Here is a 17,609-nt window from a genome sequence, read left to right as displayed (position 1 = left end):
CACTTTATTGTCGCCAAACAATTGGTATTAGAACGTGCAATCATCACAGCGATATTTGATTCTGCATTTTCACACTCCCTGGATTACAAATATTAAATATTAAAAATAGTTAAAATCAGTAAATATTAAAAATTTAAATCATAAATCATAAATAGAAAATAGAAAAATGGGAAGTAAGGTAGTGCAAAAAATCCGAGAGGCAGGTCCGGATATTTGGAAGGTATGGCCCAGATCCGGGTCAGGATCCGTTCAGCAGTCTTATCACAGTTGGAAAGAAGCTGTTCCCAAATCTGGCCGTACGAGTCTTCAAGCTCCTGAGCCTTCTCCCGGAGAGACGAAAAGTGTGTTGGCTGGGTGGGTCGTGTCCTTAATTATCCTGGCAGCACTGCTCCGACAGCGTGCGGTGTAAAGTGAGTCCACAGACGGAAGATTGGTTTGTGTGATGTGCTGCGCCGTGTTCACAATCTTCTGCAGCTTCTTTCAGTCTTGGACAGGACAACTTCCATGCCAGGTTGTGATGCACCCTAGAAAAATGCGTTCTACGGTGCATCTATAAAAATTAGTGAGGGTTTTAGGGGACAGGCCAAATTCCTTTAGATTTCTCAGGAAGTAAAGGCGCTGGTGGGCCTTCTTGGCAGTGAATTCTGCTTGGTTGGACCAAGTCAGGTCATTTGTGATATTGACCCCGAGGAACAAAGCTTTTGACCTGTTTCACTTGCGCACCACCGATGTAAGTAGGGTCGTGCGGTCCGCTACTCCTTCTGAAGTCAACAACCAATTCCTTCGTCTTGCTGACATTGAGGGATAGATTATTGTCTTCGCACCATGCCACCAGGTTCTTAATTTCCTCTCTGTACTCAAACTCATCATTACCCGAGATACAGCCTACAATTGTTGTGTCATCAGCAAACTTATATTGAGTTTGATGGAAACTTGGCTACACAATCAGGGGTGTACAGTGAGTACAGCAGGGGGCTGAGTACACAGCCTTGTGAGGCATCGATGTTCAGAGTGATTGTAGAGGAGAGCTTGTCCCCTATTTTAACAGCCTGGGTCCTGTCTGTGAGGAAGTTGAAGATCCAGCTGCAGATCTGAGTGCTAAGCCCAGGTTCCGGAGCTTAGGGATCAGTTTATTTGGAATGATGGTATTAAAGGCAGAGCTGTAGTCAATGAAAAGGAGCCTTACGTATGCGACTTTACTCTCCAGGTGTCCTAAGAGGAATGTAGGGCCAGAGAGATGGCATCTGCCGTTGACCTGTTGCTCTGGTAGGCGAATTGCAAAGCGCCGAGGTTGACCGGTAGGCTGTGGTTGATGTGTGCCATAACCAATCTCTCGAAGCACTTCATAGCAATTGAAGTCAGAGCCACAGGTTGATAGACATTCAGGCATGCCACCTTGCTCTTCTTCGGCACTGGGATTAACGTTGCCTTCTTAAAGTACGAGGGGATCTTAGACTGAAGCAAGGAGCAGTTGAAGATGTCAGCAAACACTCCAGCTAGCTAGCTTGCACAGGCCCGGAGAACCTGTCCTGGGACAGCATCTGGGCCCGTCGCCTTCCTTGGATTTATCTTCAGGAAGGCCCTTCTGACGTCCTCCTCGGTGACGATGAATCTCGATGCCACCAGGTCCGGTTCATCTGGAGGGAGCAGGATGCTCCTCTTCTGTTTGAATCTTGCGTAGAATACATTAAGTTCGTCTGGAAGAGAAGCACCACAGTTACTGATATTCCCAGCCTTTTCTTTGCGTCCAGTGATCTCATTTAGACCCTGCCATAGTCTACTGGCATCCCTCTGGTTAGCCTGGGCTTCCAACTTGGCTCGATACTGCCTCTTATATGATAGGGTCTTTGAAGAGGCCCCTGGATAGGTACATGGAGCTTGGAAAAATAGAGGGCTATGGGTAACCTTAGGTAACTTCTAAAGCAAGTACATGTTCGACACAGCATTGTGCATTCCTGTAAAGGTGTAAAGGCCTGTATTGTCTGTAGGTTTTCCTGTTTCTATTACATGAAAATGAATATTTGGAGGATGCAGTAATCGACAGCATTGCATGAAGGCAGACCACTCTGCCAATAAATATTAGGAACTAATACACAGTTTTATAGTACATCAGTATCATTGGATAGTGTTCTAATTTGTTCTGTTTCATTTTTTTATATATATATATATAAAATTTGTTAGCTAGTTTGTCTTTTTTATACCTTTTTAACTATTTCTATGAAACTGCTTTAAAAATAGATTTATTGATTTATTATCATATATAATGAACATGATTAACTTGGCTTGAGTCCTGCTGAAGAGTCTCAGCCTAAAATGTACTGTTTTCCATAGATGCTGCCTGGCCTACTGAGTTCCTCCAGCATTTTGTCTGTGTTGCTTGGACTTCCAGTATCTGCAGATTTTCTTGTTTGTAGCTTAGCTTAATATTGTCATAGCTGGAGGAAGTAGTGGGGATAAGCTCTCACTAACTATTAAATGCTCACAATGGCATACATTTCAAATAGCCTCTGACAACCAAGTTCAGCACCTGGCCTTCACAGGTGGCTTAGGTACTGAGCCCGGCAGAATTGTTTCTACTGACAGATGGGGCAAAAGCGAGTTACTGGTGCCAAAAAAAAATAGTTGCTTCGGACAGATGGAGCTCATCAGCCACGGTTGGCAGCTCATCTAGGAGAAGGAAAACTCTGTTCTCAAACTTCCAATGCCTTGTGGCTATATCCACTCATGGGAAAGTCTTTGGTGTAAACCCTGTGGAAAAAATTCACAGCTGCAGTCACTAAGGCATTTTTACATTGAGTTCAGTGCTGACTGGCAACTCCTGTGATGCTGCTGGTGCCAAATTGTATCCATCTCTGCCTTTTCTATGGATTCATTAGCTGCATGGAGAGGGGGAGCCTTCTGCAAGGGGCAACAGCTTGCTCTCCATATTGTAGTGTTCTCGGGACAGGAGAAGTACTGCATCATCAATAGGGATGGGAGAACTACTGGAGGATTGGAGGGTTGCAGATGTTGCTCCCTTGTTCAAGAAAGGGAGTAGAGATAACCCAGGAAATTAAAGATCAGTGAGTCTTATCCGTGATGGGCAGGTTGTTGGAGAAGATCCTGAGAGGTGGGATTTGTGAGTAAGGCATTTGATAAGGTTCCCCATGCAAGGCTCATTCAGAAAGTAAGGAGGCATGGGATTAAAGGAGAGCTTGCTTTGTGGATCCAGAATTGACTTGCCCACAGAAGGCAAAGGGTGATTGTAGATGGCTCATATTCTGCATGGAGGTCAATGACCAGTGGTGTTCTGCAGGGATCTGTTTTGGGACCCTTCCTTTTTGTGATTGATTGATTGATTGATTTATTTATTTAATAAATGACCTGGATGAAGAAGTAGAAGAGTGGGTTAGTAAGTTTGCTGATTACATAATGGTTGGAGGTGTTGTGAATAGTCTGGAGGGTTGTCAGAGGTTACAGTGGGATATTGATAGGATGCAGAACTGGGCTGAGAAGTGGCAGATGGAGTTCAACCCAGTTAAGTGTGAAGTGGTTCACTTTGGTAGGTGAAATTTGAAGACAGAATATAGTATTAATGGTAAGACTCTTGGCAGTGTGGAGGATCAGAGAAATCTTGGAGTCCATGTTCACAGGACACTCAAAGCTGCTGCACAGGTTGACAGTGTTGTTAAGAAGGCATTCATCAACTGTGGCATTGAGCTCAGGAGCTGTGGGATAATGTTACAGCTATACAAGACCTTGTTCAGACCCTAGTTGGAGAACTGTGTTGAGTTCTGGTCACCTTACTACAGGAAGGATGTGAATACTATAGAAAGAGTGCAGAGGAGACTTACAAGAATGTTGCCTGGATTGGAGAGTATGTCTTATGAGAATGGGTTGAATGAACGCAGCCTTTTCTCCTTGGAGTGACAGAGGATGAGAGGTGACCTGATAGTTGTGTAAGATGATGAGAGGCACTGACTGTGTGGATAGTCAGAGGCATTTTCCTAGGGCTGAAATGGCTAGCACGAGTGGGCATAGTTTTAAGGTGCTTGGAAGTAGGTACAGAGGGGATGTCAGGAGCAAGTTTTTCACACTGTGGTGGGTGTGTGGAATGTCCTGCTGGTGACGGTGGATTTTAAGAGAATCTGAGATAGGTACATGGAGCTTAGAGAAATAGAGGGCTAAGCGGTAGGGAAATTCTAGGCAGTTTCTAGAGTAGATTATGTAGTCGGCACAACATTGTAGGCCAAAGAGCCTGTAATGTGCTGTAGATTTCTGTTCTATGCCCTGGCTCATATATCATGTAGACAACTAGGACACCATATCTGTGGTCGACCCTGACCAACTGAGGACCTCATGAATGTAGCTTTACATTGTAGTATGGAAATTGCCCCAGGCAACTTCTTCAAAAATGATCAAACATTGTTTTAGTGATATTGATTGTTTTTCTACTATTGCTCGGTGGATTTAGTTTACATTGTACAGGACATTAGCTTGATATAGTGTCATGGTTAGTGCCATGCTTTACAGTACAAGCGACCCTGGGTTCAATTCCAGCCGCCGCCTGTAAGGACTTTGTACGTTCTCCCCATGACCGCGTGTGGTTTCCTCTCACAGTCCAATGGCATACTGGTTGGCAGGTTAATTGGTCATTGTAAATTGTCCCATGATTAGGGTAGGGTTAAATTGGAGGTTGCTGGGCAGTGCGACTCGAAGGATCTGAAGAGCCTATTCCACCCAGTCAATAATTAACGTCTCTTCAGAAAGGCAGTGCAAACTGCATTGAAATATCAGGCTGGAGTTAGTGCTGAAGTCCTGGAGCCCTGAAATAATCTGGAAGAATGAAAGCTACTTGTAATATAGAGCTAGCTTGTAAAATGTAATAGCTTTCCATTGCTTGTATGCTTGATTTCTTTGGGACTGTATTAAGTATGGTAGCTCAACAACATGCATCCTTTGCATCAGTGAAACTGATTAAGAAAATTGACAAGTAGGTTAATAAACAAAACTAATTGAAACCAGTGAACAACAGGAATTCTGCAGATGCTGGAAATTCAAGCAACACACATCAAAGTTGCTGGTGAATGCAGCAGGCCAGGCAGCATCTCTAGGAAGAGGTGCAGTCGACGTTTCAGGCCGAGACCCTTCGTCAGGACTAACTGAAGGAAGAGTGAGTAAGGGATTTGAAAGTTGGAGGGGGAGGGGGAGATCCAAAATGATAGGAGAAGACAGGAGGGGGAGGGATAGAGCCAAGAGCTGGACAGGTGATAGGCAAAAGGGATATGAGAGGATCATGGGACAGGAGGTCCGGGAAGAAAGACAACCGGTGAAGATGTTTTAGGTCAGATGAGTAAAAACTTTGACAAAGAAGAGGTATTTAAGTTTCTGCTTTGCTTTCCTCTGAGGCAGGGGTTCATTCCCAACTTAGGGTCTACAGTTCCCTTGCTTAATGATGTTAGTCCATGGCATAAAAAAGATTGGGAACCCCCTGCTGTCTAAAGTCTTATCGTGGCAATCCCAAAAGAGAAAACCAGACAAATCTTTTCCCTTTTGTTTTTGCTATTGCAAATAATTTACTTAAGATTTCTAGACCAGCTTCTAGAAGTGAATGAATCAGCATATTACTGAAATGTTACTGCTGCAAACTTTCAAAGGGATTTAAAAACTGATAAACCACCTTGTCAGATTTTTGGATGAGGATGGTTTTAATCAATAGCTTGGATATTTGTGTTTTGGGGAAAAAAAGTCAGGGGGTAATATGCAGATTTATGATTATTTTGATAACACAATATAGTCTCAGTTGGTTAGTATGAAGTCATCTGAATTGTATTATTATGTTAATTTATAGTTTACACATAGGATTATTTTGGGATCAGGCTCTCTGTTGTTTCTTCTGCTACTTAAATTGCAAGATAAATGTTATATTGTTTTCCTTTGCTTTCTTCTATAGTTTTCTCAACAGCCATGACACAGAAGCTCCCATCAAACAATGTCCTGTATGTCATATCCTGATCGAACGAAATGAAGGCTGTGCCCAAATGATGTGCAAAAATTGCAAGCATACCTTTTGCTGGTACTGCCTTCACAATCTGGATGTACGTATATTTTTTTCAAATAACTGGTACACATTTAAGGAGTTGCTTGGATCACACTGTATGTTTTTATTAAAGTTACTTCAGGAATTAGTATTAAGGCAGACAGCCTGACTGAAGGTGCACCCATCTATGCAGCAACTGATCTTATGAGACCTGTCAGTACATTTGCACAGCACCACCTTGGTTGCATCTTAAGTTACCCAGATAGCTGATGGAGGCATTATAAACAGTGCCAACTTCTGACACCACGCCCTTCCTCTCACTTCTTCCTCCTTCACTTCAGGACCCTAATTACCTCTGTACCTTCACGTCCTTGTTGAGCCCCCGCCCTTTAAAAATACTCCAAATATTTAGACTGTTTCTTTGAGCATCACCATTATTATTTTGTTTTGTTTTGTTACTAGGATTCTGAAAAACCTTAAAATATTTATCTTTGCTAAATGCACCATGGAAATGTATTTAGTTATGCTAACAACAATAAATTAAGGATACTTTCAACCTCATTTAGGTTGTGAACTACAGTATAGACAACTACAAATGAATGAATTAAGCACTTAAAATGCTAATATACACACTGTGTAGTTGATGATAAACTAAATCTGCAGGTTGTTGAAATTCAGTAGAATGTGAAGGTTCAATGTGATTAGTGGATGACCTGTACTTTTCAGAATGATATTTTCCTGAGGCACTATGACAAAGGACCATGCCGCAATAAGCTTGGCCACTCCAGGGCTTCAGTCATTTGGAACAGAACCCAGGTGAGTGGAACAGAAGTTGGACTTAGAACTGCTTAAATTTCGACTTGATGTGGTGTAATAGGTATTTTGGTGTAGAGAATTGGATGCAGTTATTTATAACAGTTGTGGGGCAGGATACCATAAGATATAGGAGCAGAATTAGACCATTTGGCCTATGGAGTCTGCTCTGCCATTTCATCAGGGCTGATCCAATTTTCCTCCCAATCTCCTGCCCTCTCCCCTTCGTGCCCTGACCAATCAAGAATCATACTGCACATACTGTTGTAGTGGGATTGAATTATCTTTATGAATTGCTCTCCAATTTGAACGCTCTTTATTAAGACCATAAGAATAGGAGCAGAATTAGGCCACTCAGCCCATCGAGTCTGCTCTGCATTCCATCATGGCTGATTTATTATGTCTTTCAACCCCATTCTCCTGGCTTCTCCCTGTAACCTTTGACACCCTGACTAACCAAGAACTATTAACCTCAAACAACAGGAATTCTGCAGATGCTGGAAGTTCAAGCAACACACATAAAAGTTGCTGGTGAATGCAGTTGGCCAGTCAGCATCTCTAGGAAGAGGTGCAGTCGACGTTTCAGGCCGAGACCCTTCGTCAGGAAACCTCAGTTTTAAATATACTCAAATACTTGGCATCCTCACATATCTGTGGCAGTGAATTACACAGATTCACCACCCTCAGGCTAAATGAATTCCTTTTCATCTCTGTTCTAAATGCCTGTCCCACTATTCTGAGGCTGTGGCTGCTGGTCCTAGACTCGCCCACTATAGGAGACATCCTCTCCACATCTGCTCTGTCTAGGCCTTTCAATATTCAGTTGGGTTTCAATGCAATCATCCCCTCATTCTTCTAAATTCCAGTGAGTACAGGCCCAGAACAATCAAATGCTCCTCATGCTTTAACTCTTTCATTCCCAGTCTCATCCTTGTGAATGATTCTCATCCCCTGCACTTTCTCCAATGCCAGGACATCTTTTCCTAGATAAGTAACCCAAAACTGCTCACAATACTCCAAGTGCAATCTGACCAATGCTTTATAACAGGAGTCGGCAACCTTTTTGCTTCTGTGGGCCGGCTCGCGTATTAATGAGCGACAGTGGGCCGAATAAATGCCATAAGAAACTTGAAATATGGGAATTATCCATTTAAATACATCTAGTTATGTTTTGCCTCAAATTAATGAATAACACATGCTCAAAAATCATTTGTGCTTAACCAAGGATGCCAATTAGTAATCAAAGTCAGTTTAGTTGCAATTTGTTTCAATCAAGGCATCTTTTGAATCTATTAAAAGGACACAAAGAATGTTTAAACATAAAACTTATGATCATGATGCATTGAATGGTGGTAAATTAAGTATAATAAGAAAATTTTAATGCAAACAGTCGATAAATCAATGTGAAACTTGATTAGATTATGAGAACTCTCAGTCCTCTTATTGTCATTTAGAAATGCATACGTGCATTAAAAAATGATACAATGTTTCTCCGGAGTGATATCACAGAAAACAGGACAAACCAAAGACTAACACTGACAGAACCACATAATTATAACATATAGTTACAGCAGTGCAAAGCAGTGCCATAATTTGATGAAGAACAAACCGTGGGCACGGTAAATAAAGTCTCAAAAGTCCCCGAGCTGACCGACTCCCGAGTCCCCGATAGCGGCGGCAAAAGGGAGAAACTCCCTGCCATAAACCTCCAGACACCGTCAACTTGCCGATACCTTGGAAGCTGCCGACACTGAGTCCATCCGTCTGAAAACTTTGAGCTTCCAACCAGCCTCTCTGATGCAGCCTCCCGAGCGCCATCCTCTGCCGAGCGCCTTCGACCTCTCCCTGGCCGCTGAAATACACAAAGCCGAGGATTTCGGGGCCTTCTGCTCCGGAGATTCCGGTTACCACACAGTAGCAGCGGCAGCGAAGCGGGCATTTCAGAAGTTTTCCAGATGTTCCTCTGTACTCTCACGTCTGTCTCCATCAAATCAGGATTGTGCACGGTCCCCTACTTGACAGATAACAGATATTTATCACTGAAGTGGCCGCGCGCGCTGCCGTCGCGTCGCCATCTTCTCCTGATGCTGTTTGTTGCTTGAAAGCTTCTCAGTAATGGGCGTCAGACTTGTTGATGCCAAGAGCAAGACACTATCCAGATGGGCATTAGTCAATCTTGTTCTCAAATGGTTCTTGGTGTGCTTCATTTTTGAAAATAACTGCTCACATCGAAAAGTGCTGCCAAACAATGATGCCATCTTTTTTGCGTGGTCCACTAAGTTAGGATGCTTCCCACTTGAATGAATATACTTTCTATAGAAGTCAAGCACTGACACATCTTTAGAATGGAATTTTGATCTCAATATGTCGTCACACTGCATCTCAATCAATTCCATTTGAAAAATTTCTGATGCAGTGTCCACTTCCACATCAAATGGAGTAGCAAACAGCTTGAATTCATTTGCATGCAAGCAAAAATCAGCAAAACGAGTTGAAAACACTTTTCTCAACTCTTGGACCTTTGTCTCATTTTCTAGGCAAATGAGACAAACTGGTTTCCCAGCTTGCTCAATGAAGAAGTAATCTAGTGTCCAAGTGTCTTGGAAATTTCAGCACTCAGTGTCTACCTTCCTGCGTTTTGCATTCATTGCCAGTGGAATTTTTTTCTTCGATTTTATTTCCAAATGAGTTATTCAACAAGTACCGCAGCACATGTAAATATCTGGATTCTTATTGTGGATTTCTTATTAAAACAGTGACACTGTTTCTGTTTACAAATTTGAACAATCCCATCTGAAAACCTGCGCGTGCACGGAGAGTATCTAATACAGAGTAATAAGGTAGTCTGCCTTCCTGACATTCGTATATACCAGTGTTTGCTTTGGAACAAAACGGAACCTGGGGCCAGTGTAACAAGACGGCATACATGTCCATCAGTGTGGTCGCATGAAACACTCAGAATAAGGAAAAATCGCTCGTGGGCTGGAAAAGCATAGAATCCCTATATTTGCTCGTGGGCCGGTCAAAATAGCTTTACTGGTAGGTTGCCTATCCCTGCGTTATAAAACCTCAGCATCACATCCTTGCTTGTGCATTCAAGTCCTCTCAAAATGAATGGTAACATTGCATTTGCCTTATTCCGGAGGCTCGACTTGTTTTTGACTTACTGTGAGATTGTGAAGGGGATTGGGGTGATATTTCTGTTTGTAAAAGTGACTGCAATGATGGCTAGTATACTACATAATGCTGTGAGAAATGAACTGTACCATAAGCAACAGTGTTTGTAGTTTGATTTGGAGAGTGTGCTATGCTCTTTATGGGTGCGTGCCATCATTCAAAATGAAAATATAACAAAATGGATCATTATCAGCCTCCCATGGGGTAGGCTTGGAATAACTTTGCGTTAAGGATTGTGTAACTTGATTACTGATGCGATGGGTTAAAGAAGAACTAATGGCTTTGCCTTTCACCCCTTTCTTCCATACAGGTTGTAGGGATCCTCTTTGGATTAGGTCTGATTGTACTGGTCACATCTCCACTTCTACTTCTGGCCTCACCCTGCATCCTCTGCTGTGTCTGCAAATCCTGTAGGAACAAGAGGAAACACAACCGTCCACCTTCTACTTAAACTGGAAAAGCTGCCCGATCCTGTCTTTCTCCGGTGACAAACTACCTCACTTCACCTGCTTGTTGCTGCCGGTGATGTGGCTGCTGGGTCAGTGCCGTGCAAGAATGTTTTATAGAGGATTAATCAGGACAGAGGTGAGGGTTGCTTAGCATATAGTAACTGAATCAAGCAAGCAAAATGGATTTAGTGGATGCATTTTGGCAATATTGTCCAAACTATCTTTAAAATCCAAACTTTTACAGCCTCTTTTGTTCATAATCTGAAGATAATTGTATGTTTTCAGCTGTTCGTTGCTGTTTTTGTGTGAAATTTTCACCATTAGACCAACAGCCTGGCCACCATGTCTGTTATGATTCAGGCTGACCACTTCGGGATAGAATAAAGTATAGAATTACAGTTTTGTCAGTTCCCTTGAAACTATGTTGTTCGTGCCTGCATCTTGTTATTCTGTTTTTAAGAGAGCATTAGGCTCCTCCTGACATTTTGAGGTTTAAAGGCATTGTGCATGAGATGAGGACTCATAATTTCTAACTACTCAGCCCACATTCTGATACCTGTTTTTCTGGAGTATTGTTTAGGTTTCACTTTTTCCATTTGGTATTGCAAATTATAGCCTGGTACAATCAAAAGGATTAAGTTGCATGATAGGGTGATAAGTTCAGTTCTGTTTTATATTCTTTCAAAGAGGCTATAGGAATGTGGCACAAGACAGTTCTCTTTGTTGCAACACTTGTAGTCTACAAGGAGTGGAAGGTGAGGCAGAAACAATTTATATGGAAACATGGATTTTAAAGGAAGATGTACATTGTCTTAAATTGAGCTAGATGATTTGCATCATGCCTCCAAATTAAGGTAACTGCATACAGTAAGACATTCATATCAGCTAACAATGATATCCTGGAAATGCTTGACAGATCAATAGGGAGGACGAGGGGAATAGAGAGTTAAAACTTTAGATTTAGTTGTCTTTTGGGATTTTGATCAATGAAAGTTTCATTGACCTGAAATGGTTAACTATTTTGTTCTGAGTGTTTTCTGCTTTTATATCTGATTTTCAGCATTTTGACCATTTTACTTGCAACATTTGTGTTGAGAATGCCATCTTCAGAAAAATGGGCTATCTTTTAGGAATTATATAATATCCATATAGTCCCTGGTTTTAGCGGCAGCTGTTGTGCTGGATTTCGATTGGTGCTTAATTCATGACATGGAGTTTTACAGCATAGAACAGATTTTTATGGCAATTGCTTTCTGTAGGATCTGTTCACTCTTTCCCATCTCCCTCTTTCCCTAAGGAGGAAGGATATATAATGCCCATTCAACTTCAGGATTTTTTTTAGGTAAGGTGTTTGCATCCTATTAACACCTTCCACATATTAATTTATTTTGTTAATAAATATTTCCCATCTCCTTATTAATTTCATTTCCCAATGTTATGATTTGTAGAATTCTCTCCCTTGCATTCAGATCTCTTCCAGACTTCACCTTTTTTTTGTCCTAGAACTTCCAAAGCTCTGTACCCCTTTTTGGAGTTCTCCATTCAACTTTGGATTCTTTGTGCATTAACCCCAAATTTTGCTTAGTGTATGTGGCTGCAAAGAGAGCTGTATAGTTCACAAGTTATGAAATTTCCTCCCCAAACATCTTTATCTTCATGTTTTTACTGCTCTTTCCTTTTTGATGTGACTTGACGCTTATCTCTGACTAGGCGCACATGATCTAATGTCTCGGTTCACAATTTTTGTCTGAAGTGCCGGTGAAACCCCATATTGTTGACAACACAAAGTACCGGTGTTAGGAATGAGAAACGTGTCCCTCTACTCTCATCTCTCCTCATAATTAAAGCCTCTCTTCCCTCTAATCATCTAATTAATCTCTTATTAAACCTTGACAACTCTATTTTAAATCTACCATTCTTTTAATTGTACTGTAACAATTTGTTCATCTAGCCTTTAACAGTTCCTAACAAACTCCTGTGTTTATTTTAAAAAAAAAGGACTTCTTGCTTTTAAAATCTTATCTGCTTCCATGTAGAAACATAATTTATATTGAACATTTTCAGCAGAGTTGTCAGAATGAGGCTGATTGAAGGTGAGATTTTAGAGGGAGAAAGATGTGAACATTATTGCAACCCTACACAATATCCATTGACATTAAAATTAATTCCACTGACAGGGAGGTGATTCAAAAAATAAAAGGAATAAAATGGTCCCTGAAGTAATCCTTCCAAAGTACAAAGCATAGAGATAACCAGAGACTGAAGATTTCACCTACCTCACAGTGACAGCAGCTGTTACAGTGAGCTGAAGCAACCTGCAATATGAAACAATGCTCTCTGAGGGAAAAGTTACCCTAATCTACCTGTGATGTCCTGTTGGTGCTTGAATCTACCAATTTTCAGCCTTGTTTTCTGGCAAGACTTTGAGAACAGCTGTGCTTCAATAATGATCCTGTGGAAAAAGTTGATAAGATCTGTCATATGCAAGAGGGAATTACAAGGAAGTCTCAAAGTTCCTTTGCCTGTACTGACAAATGTTGACTTTCTTTGTGCACAGATAAAGGTTATGAATCTTTTTTTATATAGTAATAACTTTGGATCATGCTATGATGGCAGATTCTATCCCAGCATAACATTAAATGTTAAAATCAGCCAAGTACGTGTACAGAATTGGCATAGTAAAAAAAAATGAGTGGATGTTGAATTTAAGGGTAACTTTTAAAATGCCATTTAAGGGTAACTTTTAAAATGATTGTGTTCTGTATGCAGAGCTTTGTGCAGTGGGAATATTTATGAAGAACTTGTTTGTTGAACACACTCTCCAGTTCTACTTTTGGGCTTTTGGTCAGAATTGTGTCAAAGTTTTCTCAACAATGCTTGGAACAGTAATACTGCAAAATTTGATCATGACTGATCATTTGTTTTTGGGCAAGAGTCCATTTTTTTTGGTCTGATCACCTTCCAGTGAGCACTAGATGCCTACACACTGTCCTAAAGCACTTTGCAACCAGCTATACAGTTCCAAAATGTAGTTATTGTGTGGGGAAAGATAGCAGCCATTTTATGCCCAGCAGGATCCCATCAGCAGCATTGTAACAAGATGTAGGTCTGTTGAAGGGTAAACACTGTCCACGATCCCAGACCTTCCATTTGGAAAAGGAGATCTTGATGGACAGTTGGAGTGATACAGCCCATAGCAGTACAGAAATCTGTACTGCAGTGGAATGTCAGCCAAGGCGGTGCACTGCCATTCCTGGAACAGGGCTTGAGCACATGACATGCCAACAGACATATTAATTTTGCAAAAATATATTTAAAAAAAAAAAAAAGTGTCACACTTGTCGCTAAATCAGAACGTTAAGTCTGATTCTGGGTTATGCAGTGATTTTCAGTGATGTTTTATCTCTTGTATTTAAGATTTTTGCATATCAGATGTGTATTGACAGGGCTGCCTGTGCTGGAGTCCTGAGCACTATCTTTACAATTTGACTAGTTGTCAAGATAGTCCGATGAAGATTTGGAGCATTAATATTACATTACATGAAGACTTTTTTCCTAAATGTCATAATGTCAAACAAACAAATAACGTTCAACTTTCCAGGGACTGAACAACTTGCTTTTCTAAAACAATGGCCCCACAGATTTGAATCTGAATAGCTTTTGGGTCAATGATGTTCAGCCCTCCTGCACCAGAAGAAGTCATTTCAAGGGCCAGTAATAAACAAGGTACTGACCATTTGTTAATTGAGAGCTTATGTTAGGATGTTTAGTTTTCTTACAGAGGGCTATTGATGTCTGGAGAGAACAGGGTGGAAAGTTGGCTGAAAGAAGATTGCTGGACTCATTTACGGAACATCATACTCTGTAGTCTAGGATAATGAAATCCACTGAGCAGAATGGCATTACTTGGGGTGATATACACTAAGCAGTGAGACTGAGATGTAGGGCCTTCAGGAAGCAGCCTGGCTGTAGCAATAACATTTGAATATTGTATCATTGTGGTTCAAATCTCAAATGCTACATGCTTGAAACACTCTACAACCTGCGTTGCTTTGTACAAGGTACATAATTGAAGGGGGTTTACTTTTGTGTTCTACGTGTTACTAAATATCATTGTGACAGAAGACCAACTCCATGAGTTGACCTGACTTGATGGAGTTTATTTTAACCATATTGGGGAATTTCAATGCAGAAACTGATGATTTGGGTTGGGAGGGGTAATAGCAGTTCTTTTAAAAAAGAAAACCAAAACAGCTAGCTCAAGAAAAAGCACAACTAGGATGGGTCACAACCCTCTTCTGGAATGTGGGTGGATCATTTTAAAATAGAGATTAAAATATTTAAGTTTATTCTAGTTGGTTAAGTTTTCCTGGTTTTGGAAAACCCAGGTCCTGGAGGAGGTGACAACTGCAGAGCCCAGTAGGTGGGTCCTTGCACCTGAATTTTCTGACCTCAGTGTCTCTGTTTCTCTCTTCTCTCCCTCCACCCCTTCAACATCAGGGCCATGGAGATGGAGCACTTGTGCTATGTGATTCCATTCATCCCTTCATGCCTATCCTGTTCTTTCTTCTGATTGCTGTAGCTCACTGTTCTGTTCATGTTCCAGTTGCACTATGGCAGACTCTGTTATTGTTGCATTGGGTGTGTCTATCATATTTGTGATATTTGGCTACTTTCACATAGCAGAATAGAGCAAAGCAGGGCTTTGGACATTGGGCCAGACAATTTCAGTCCAAACAGCCTGGTCACTAATTTTAGATCTAATTTCATTGCTATGTACATCAATAGCACTTTCATCAGTTTAATCAGACTCAGCATAATTTTGTACTTTGAGTCTAGCATCCTATCTGATATAATTGTCAAGGATGCCATTAATGGGCTATCATTACTGAAGGGAGAAGTGGGGGTACAAATTGGATGCCATTTATGGGCTATCACTACTTGGGAGTGTAATAGCTGCCATTTTAATCTGCTACAGTCCTTTTGGTGAAAAAACTCTCATAGCCCCTGGGAAGTGATGAGATCCAGAATTTAAAACCTTTGATTATGAAGGAATGATGATGCTTACTCAAATGGGGAAGATCTGCGATTGGGAGGGAACATAGAAGGACAAGATGGCAATTGTGTTGAAGCTCACTGATCTAGGTATTTGTTCCATTCCATCTGAGTGAGGGGTGTAGACATGAAGGAAGTTCATGGTTAGCTAAGTTTTTATATGTCCAAATGTTCAAATGTGGTGATGGTTGTAGGGTGGGGTGAGGTGAAAAGGAATGTCTGTAAATTGGACTTCCCATGTTTGTGTTGCACTTTGTTTTATAGGTTATTTTCACCCCTTCCCCATCCCACCACCCACATGAAAATCAGGCTAGGGACCTATAAGGGGAGAGTGGGTAGAATGTGATGCAGCAGGTCTGGAGCAATGCCCTTTGAATAAAGTGCTTTGTGAACCAAGTGGTTGTCATTGTCCAAGTATATGAAAAGCAAGTTTATGAATTGTTTGAAGAAAAAAAACCACAAAAAAGCCCACACTTTATTCTACTAATGGGTATTATATACCAGGCCTATACCATTAGCTTTACCTGCGGGGATATCTAACATCCAAATAATCACGTGACTGTTGTGGAGTTTATAGTTGGAGATGCTTTCCTGAGGTTTCACCAGGATAGTGTGGTTTAACAGCCAATTCAAACTGCCTTTGTTCCCTGTGGCCTGTATCTTCCAACTGAATGGAGAGAAAGAACTGGTTAATAAAAATGAGAGGGAGGCAGCAAAAATCACAACCTTTCCCAAGTCCCAGTGATTTAATTATTTCCATGGCTGTTGTTCACAGCACTAAATGTAGCAATCTGTGGGCTGTTCCAGAGGATTAGCAAGCTCAGCTGCAGCTGGATCCTCTAGTAAACTAAACACCCCTTACAATTGCCTTAAGCTTCCCTTGGCATCCCAGGTGTTAACTTCAATACCATGCCTGTATGCTTCTATTGGGGGAAAAAATCATGAGAACAATATTACAAATCTATGCACCTTACACATATAGATAAATATAAAGCTGTATGTAATTATGCCATATTGCTGAATAATGTTAAAAGTTTGTAAGAAAAACTGAGTGTTGAAGCTTATGTATATTTTGTTAGATAAAAAAATAAATCTATTGCTTTTTATTGACTGTGTTTGACTTTTTTTTTAAGCTGGCATTTGGCTGCCAATCCTTTATCAGCTGTATAATGGAAGAATAGGGTGTCCTCTCTCATTTATTTTCTGTTTGACTGGAATTTCTGAAGGAAATAGTGGTCTGCCATTTAAACCACAGAAGGTAGGTAACAAATGGGAAACTGAAAATGGTGGGGTCAGCAGAATAGAAAACATGACACGAGTAATGAGCGTGCATTTGGTATTCTCCGATTCAGGAAGATTATTATATTCCTTTGTCCTTTGCGGGGTGGGGTGGGGGGGGGGATTTCAGTTTGAACAGTTTAGAGCCATCACCTATTGGGTATGCTTTACCTGCCATCCAAGTTCATAAGATCTGCAGTGGCAAAGAAAACTACTCAGTTGTGTCAACCATCAGTTCTATGCACTGAGTGAAAATCTATAACATGTATAGAAATGGTGAATGGGCAGCCTCTGAAGAGATGTTTTGCTTTACTTTCTGTCTCTCCTGAAGGGAGTAACTCCCTGGAATACATCCATCTCCTGTGTGACTTCTCTTTCACACGTGCATAACTTTGAGCCAAAACATTGGCATTTATAACGAATTAGGGCTCTGGCAGCAATAAATAATTCACCTGTCCTAGTCAACCATTAATTATCTCCTGGTCTACTAATTCCATGACTTTGAAAAATCTGCTAATTGTTGCTCTCTGCTGTGTTCAACTCAGAATACTTCCAATTAATCATTGTCCCCTCCCCATTGCCTCAAATTTGGGGGCTGTGACTTCAGCTATTTTATATTTTCACCTTTGGGAAATTCCTCGCCAACTGCCTCTGATTTTCCCGAGATGACACTCCTTAAACCTATAAATGCTGGAAACCCATGCAACGCACACACAAAATGCTGGGGGAATTGAACAGGCCAGGCAGCATCTATGGAAAAGAGTAAACTATCAACGTTTCAGGCTGAGACCCTTCATCAGGACTGGAAAGAAAAGATG

At 41.1% G+C, this 17,609-nt stretch overlaps 1 protein-coding gene across 1 annotated transcript in view; it reads left to right on the top strand.

The window, feature by feature from the left end:
- Window positions 1–16,591, top strand: part of LOC140212589 (E3 ubiquitin-protein ligase RNF144B-like) — a 62,614-nt gene extending 46,023 nt beyond the window's left edge. Inside the window, exons 6-8 of the mRNA XM_072283567.1 lie at window positions 5,933–6,077; window positions 6,746–6,835; window positions 10,320–16,591. Coding sequence (XP_072139668.1) covers window positions 5,933–6,077; window positions 6,746–6,835; window positions 10,320–10,460 — 376 coding nt within the window. The 3' untranslated portion in view covers window positions 10,461–16,591. The remainder of the gene's footprint in view (window positions 1–5,932; window positions 6,078–6,745; window positions 6,836–10,319) is intronic.
- The last annotated feature ends 1,018 nt before the right edge of the window (window positions 16,592–17,609 follow it).

Source organism: Mobula birostris, chromosome 19 (genome assembly GCF_030028105.1).
Source record: "Mobula birostris isolate sMobBir1 chromosome 19, sMobBir1.hap1, whole genome shotgun sequence".
NCBI lineage: Eukaryota > Metazoa > Chordata > Chondrichthyes > Myliobatiformes > Myliobatidae > Mobula > Mobula birostris.
Note: the sequence above shows the minus strand (reverse complement) of the source record. Positions and strands in the feature narration are given on the sequence as shown.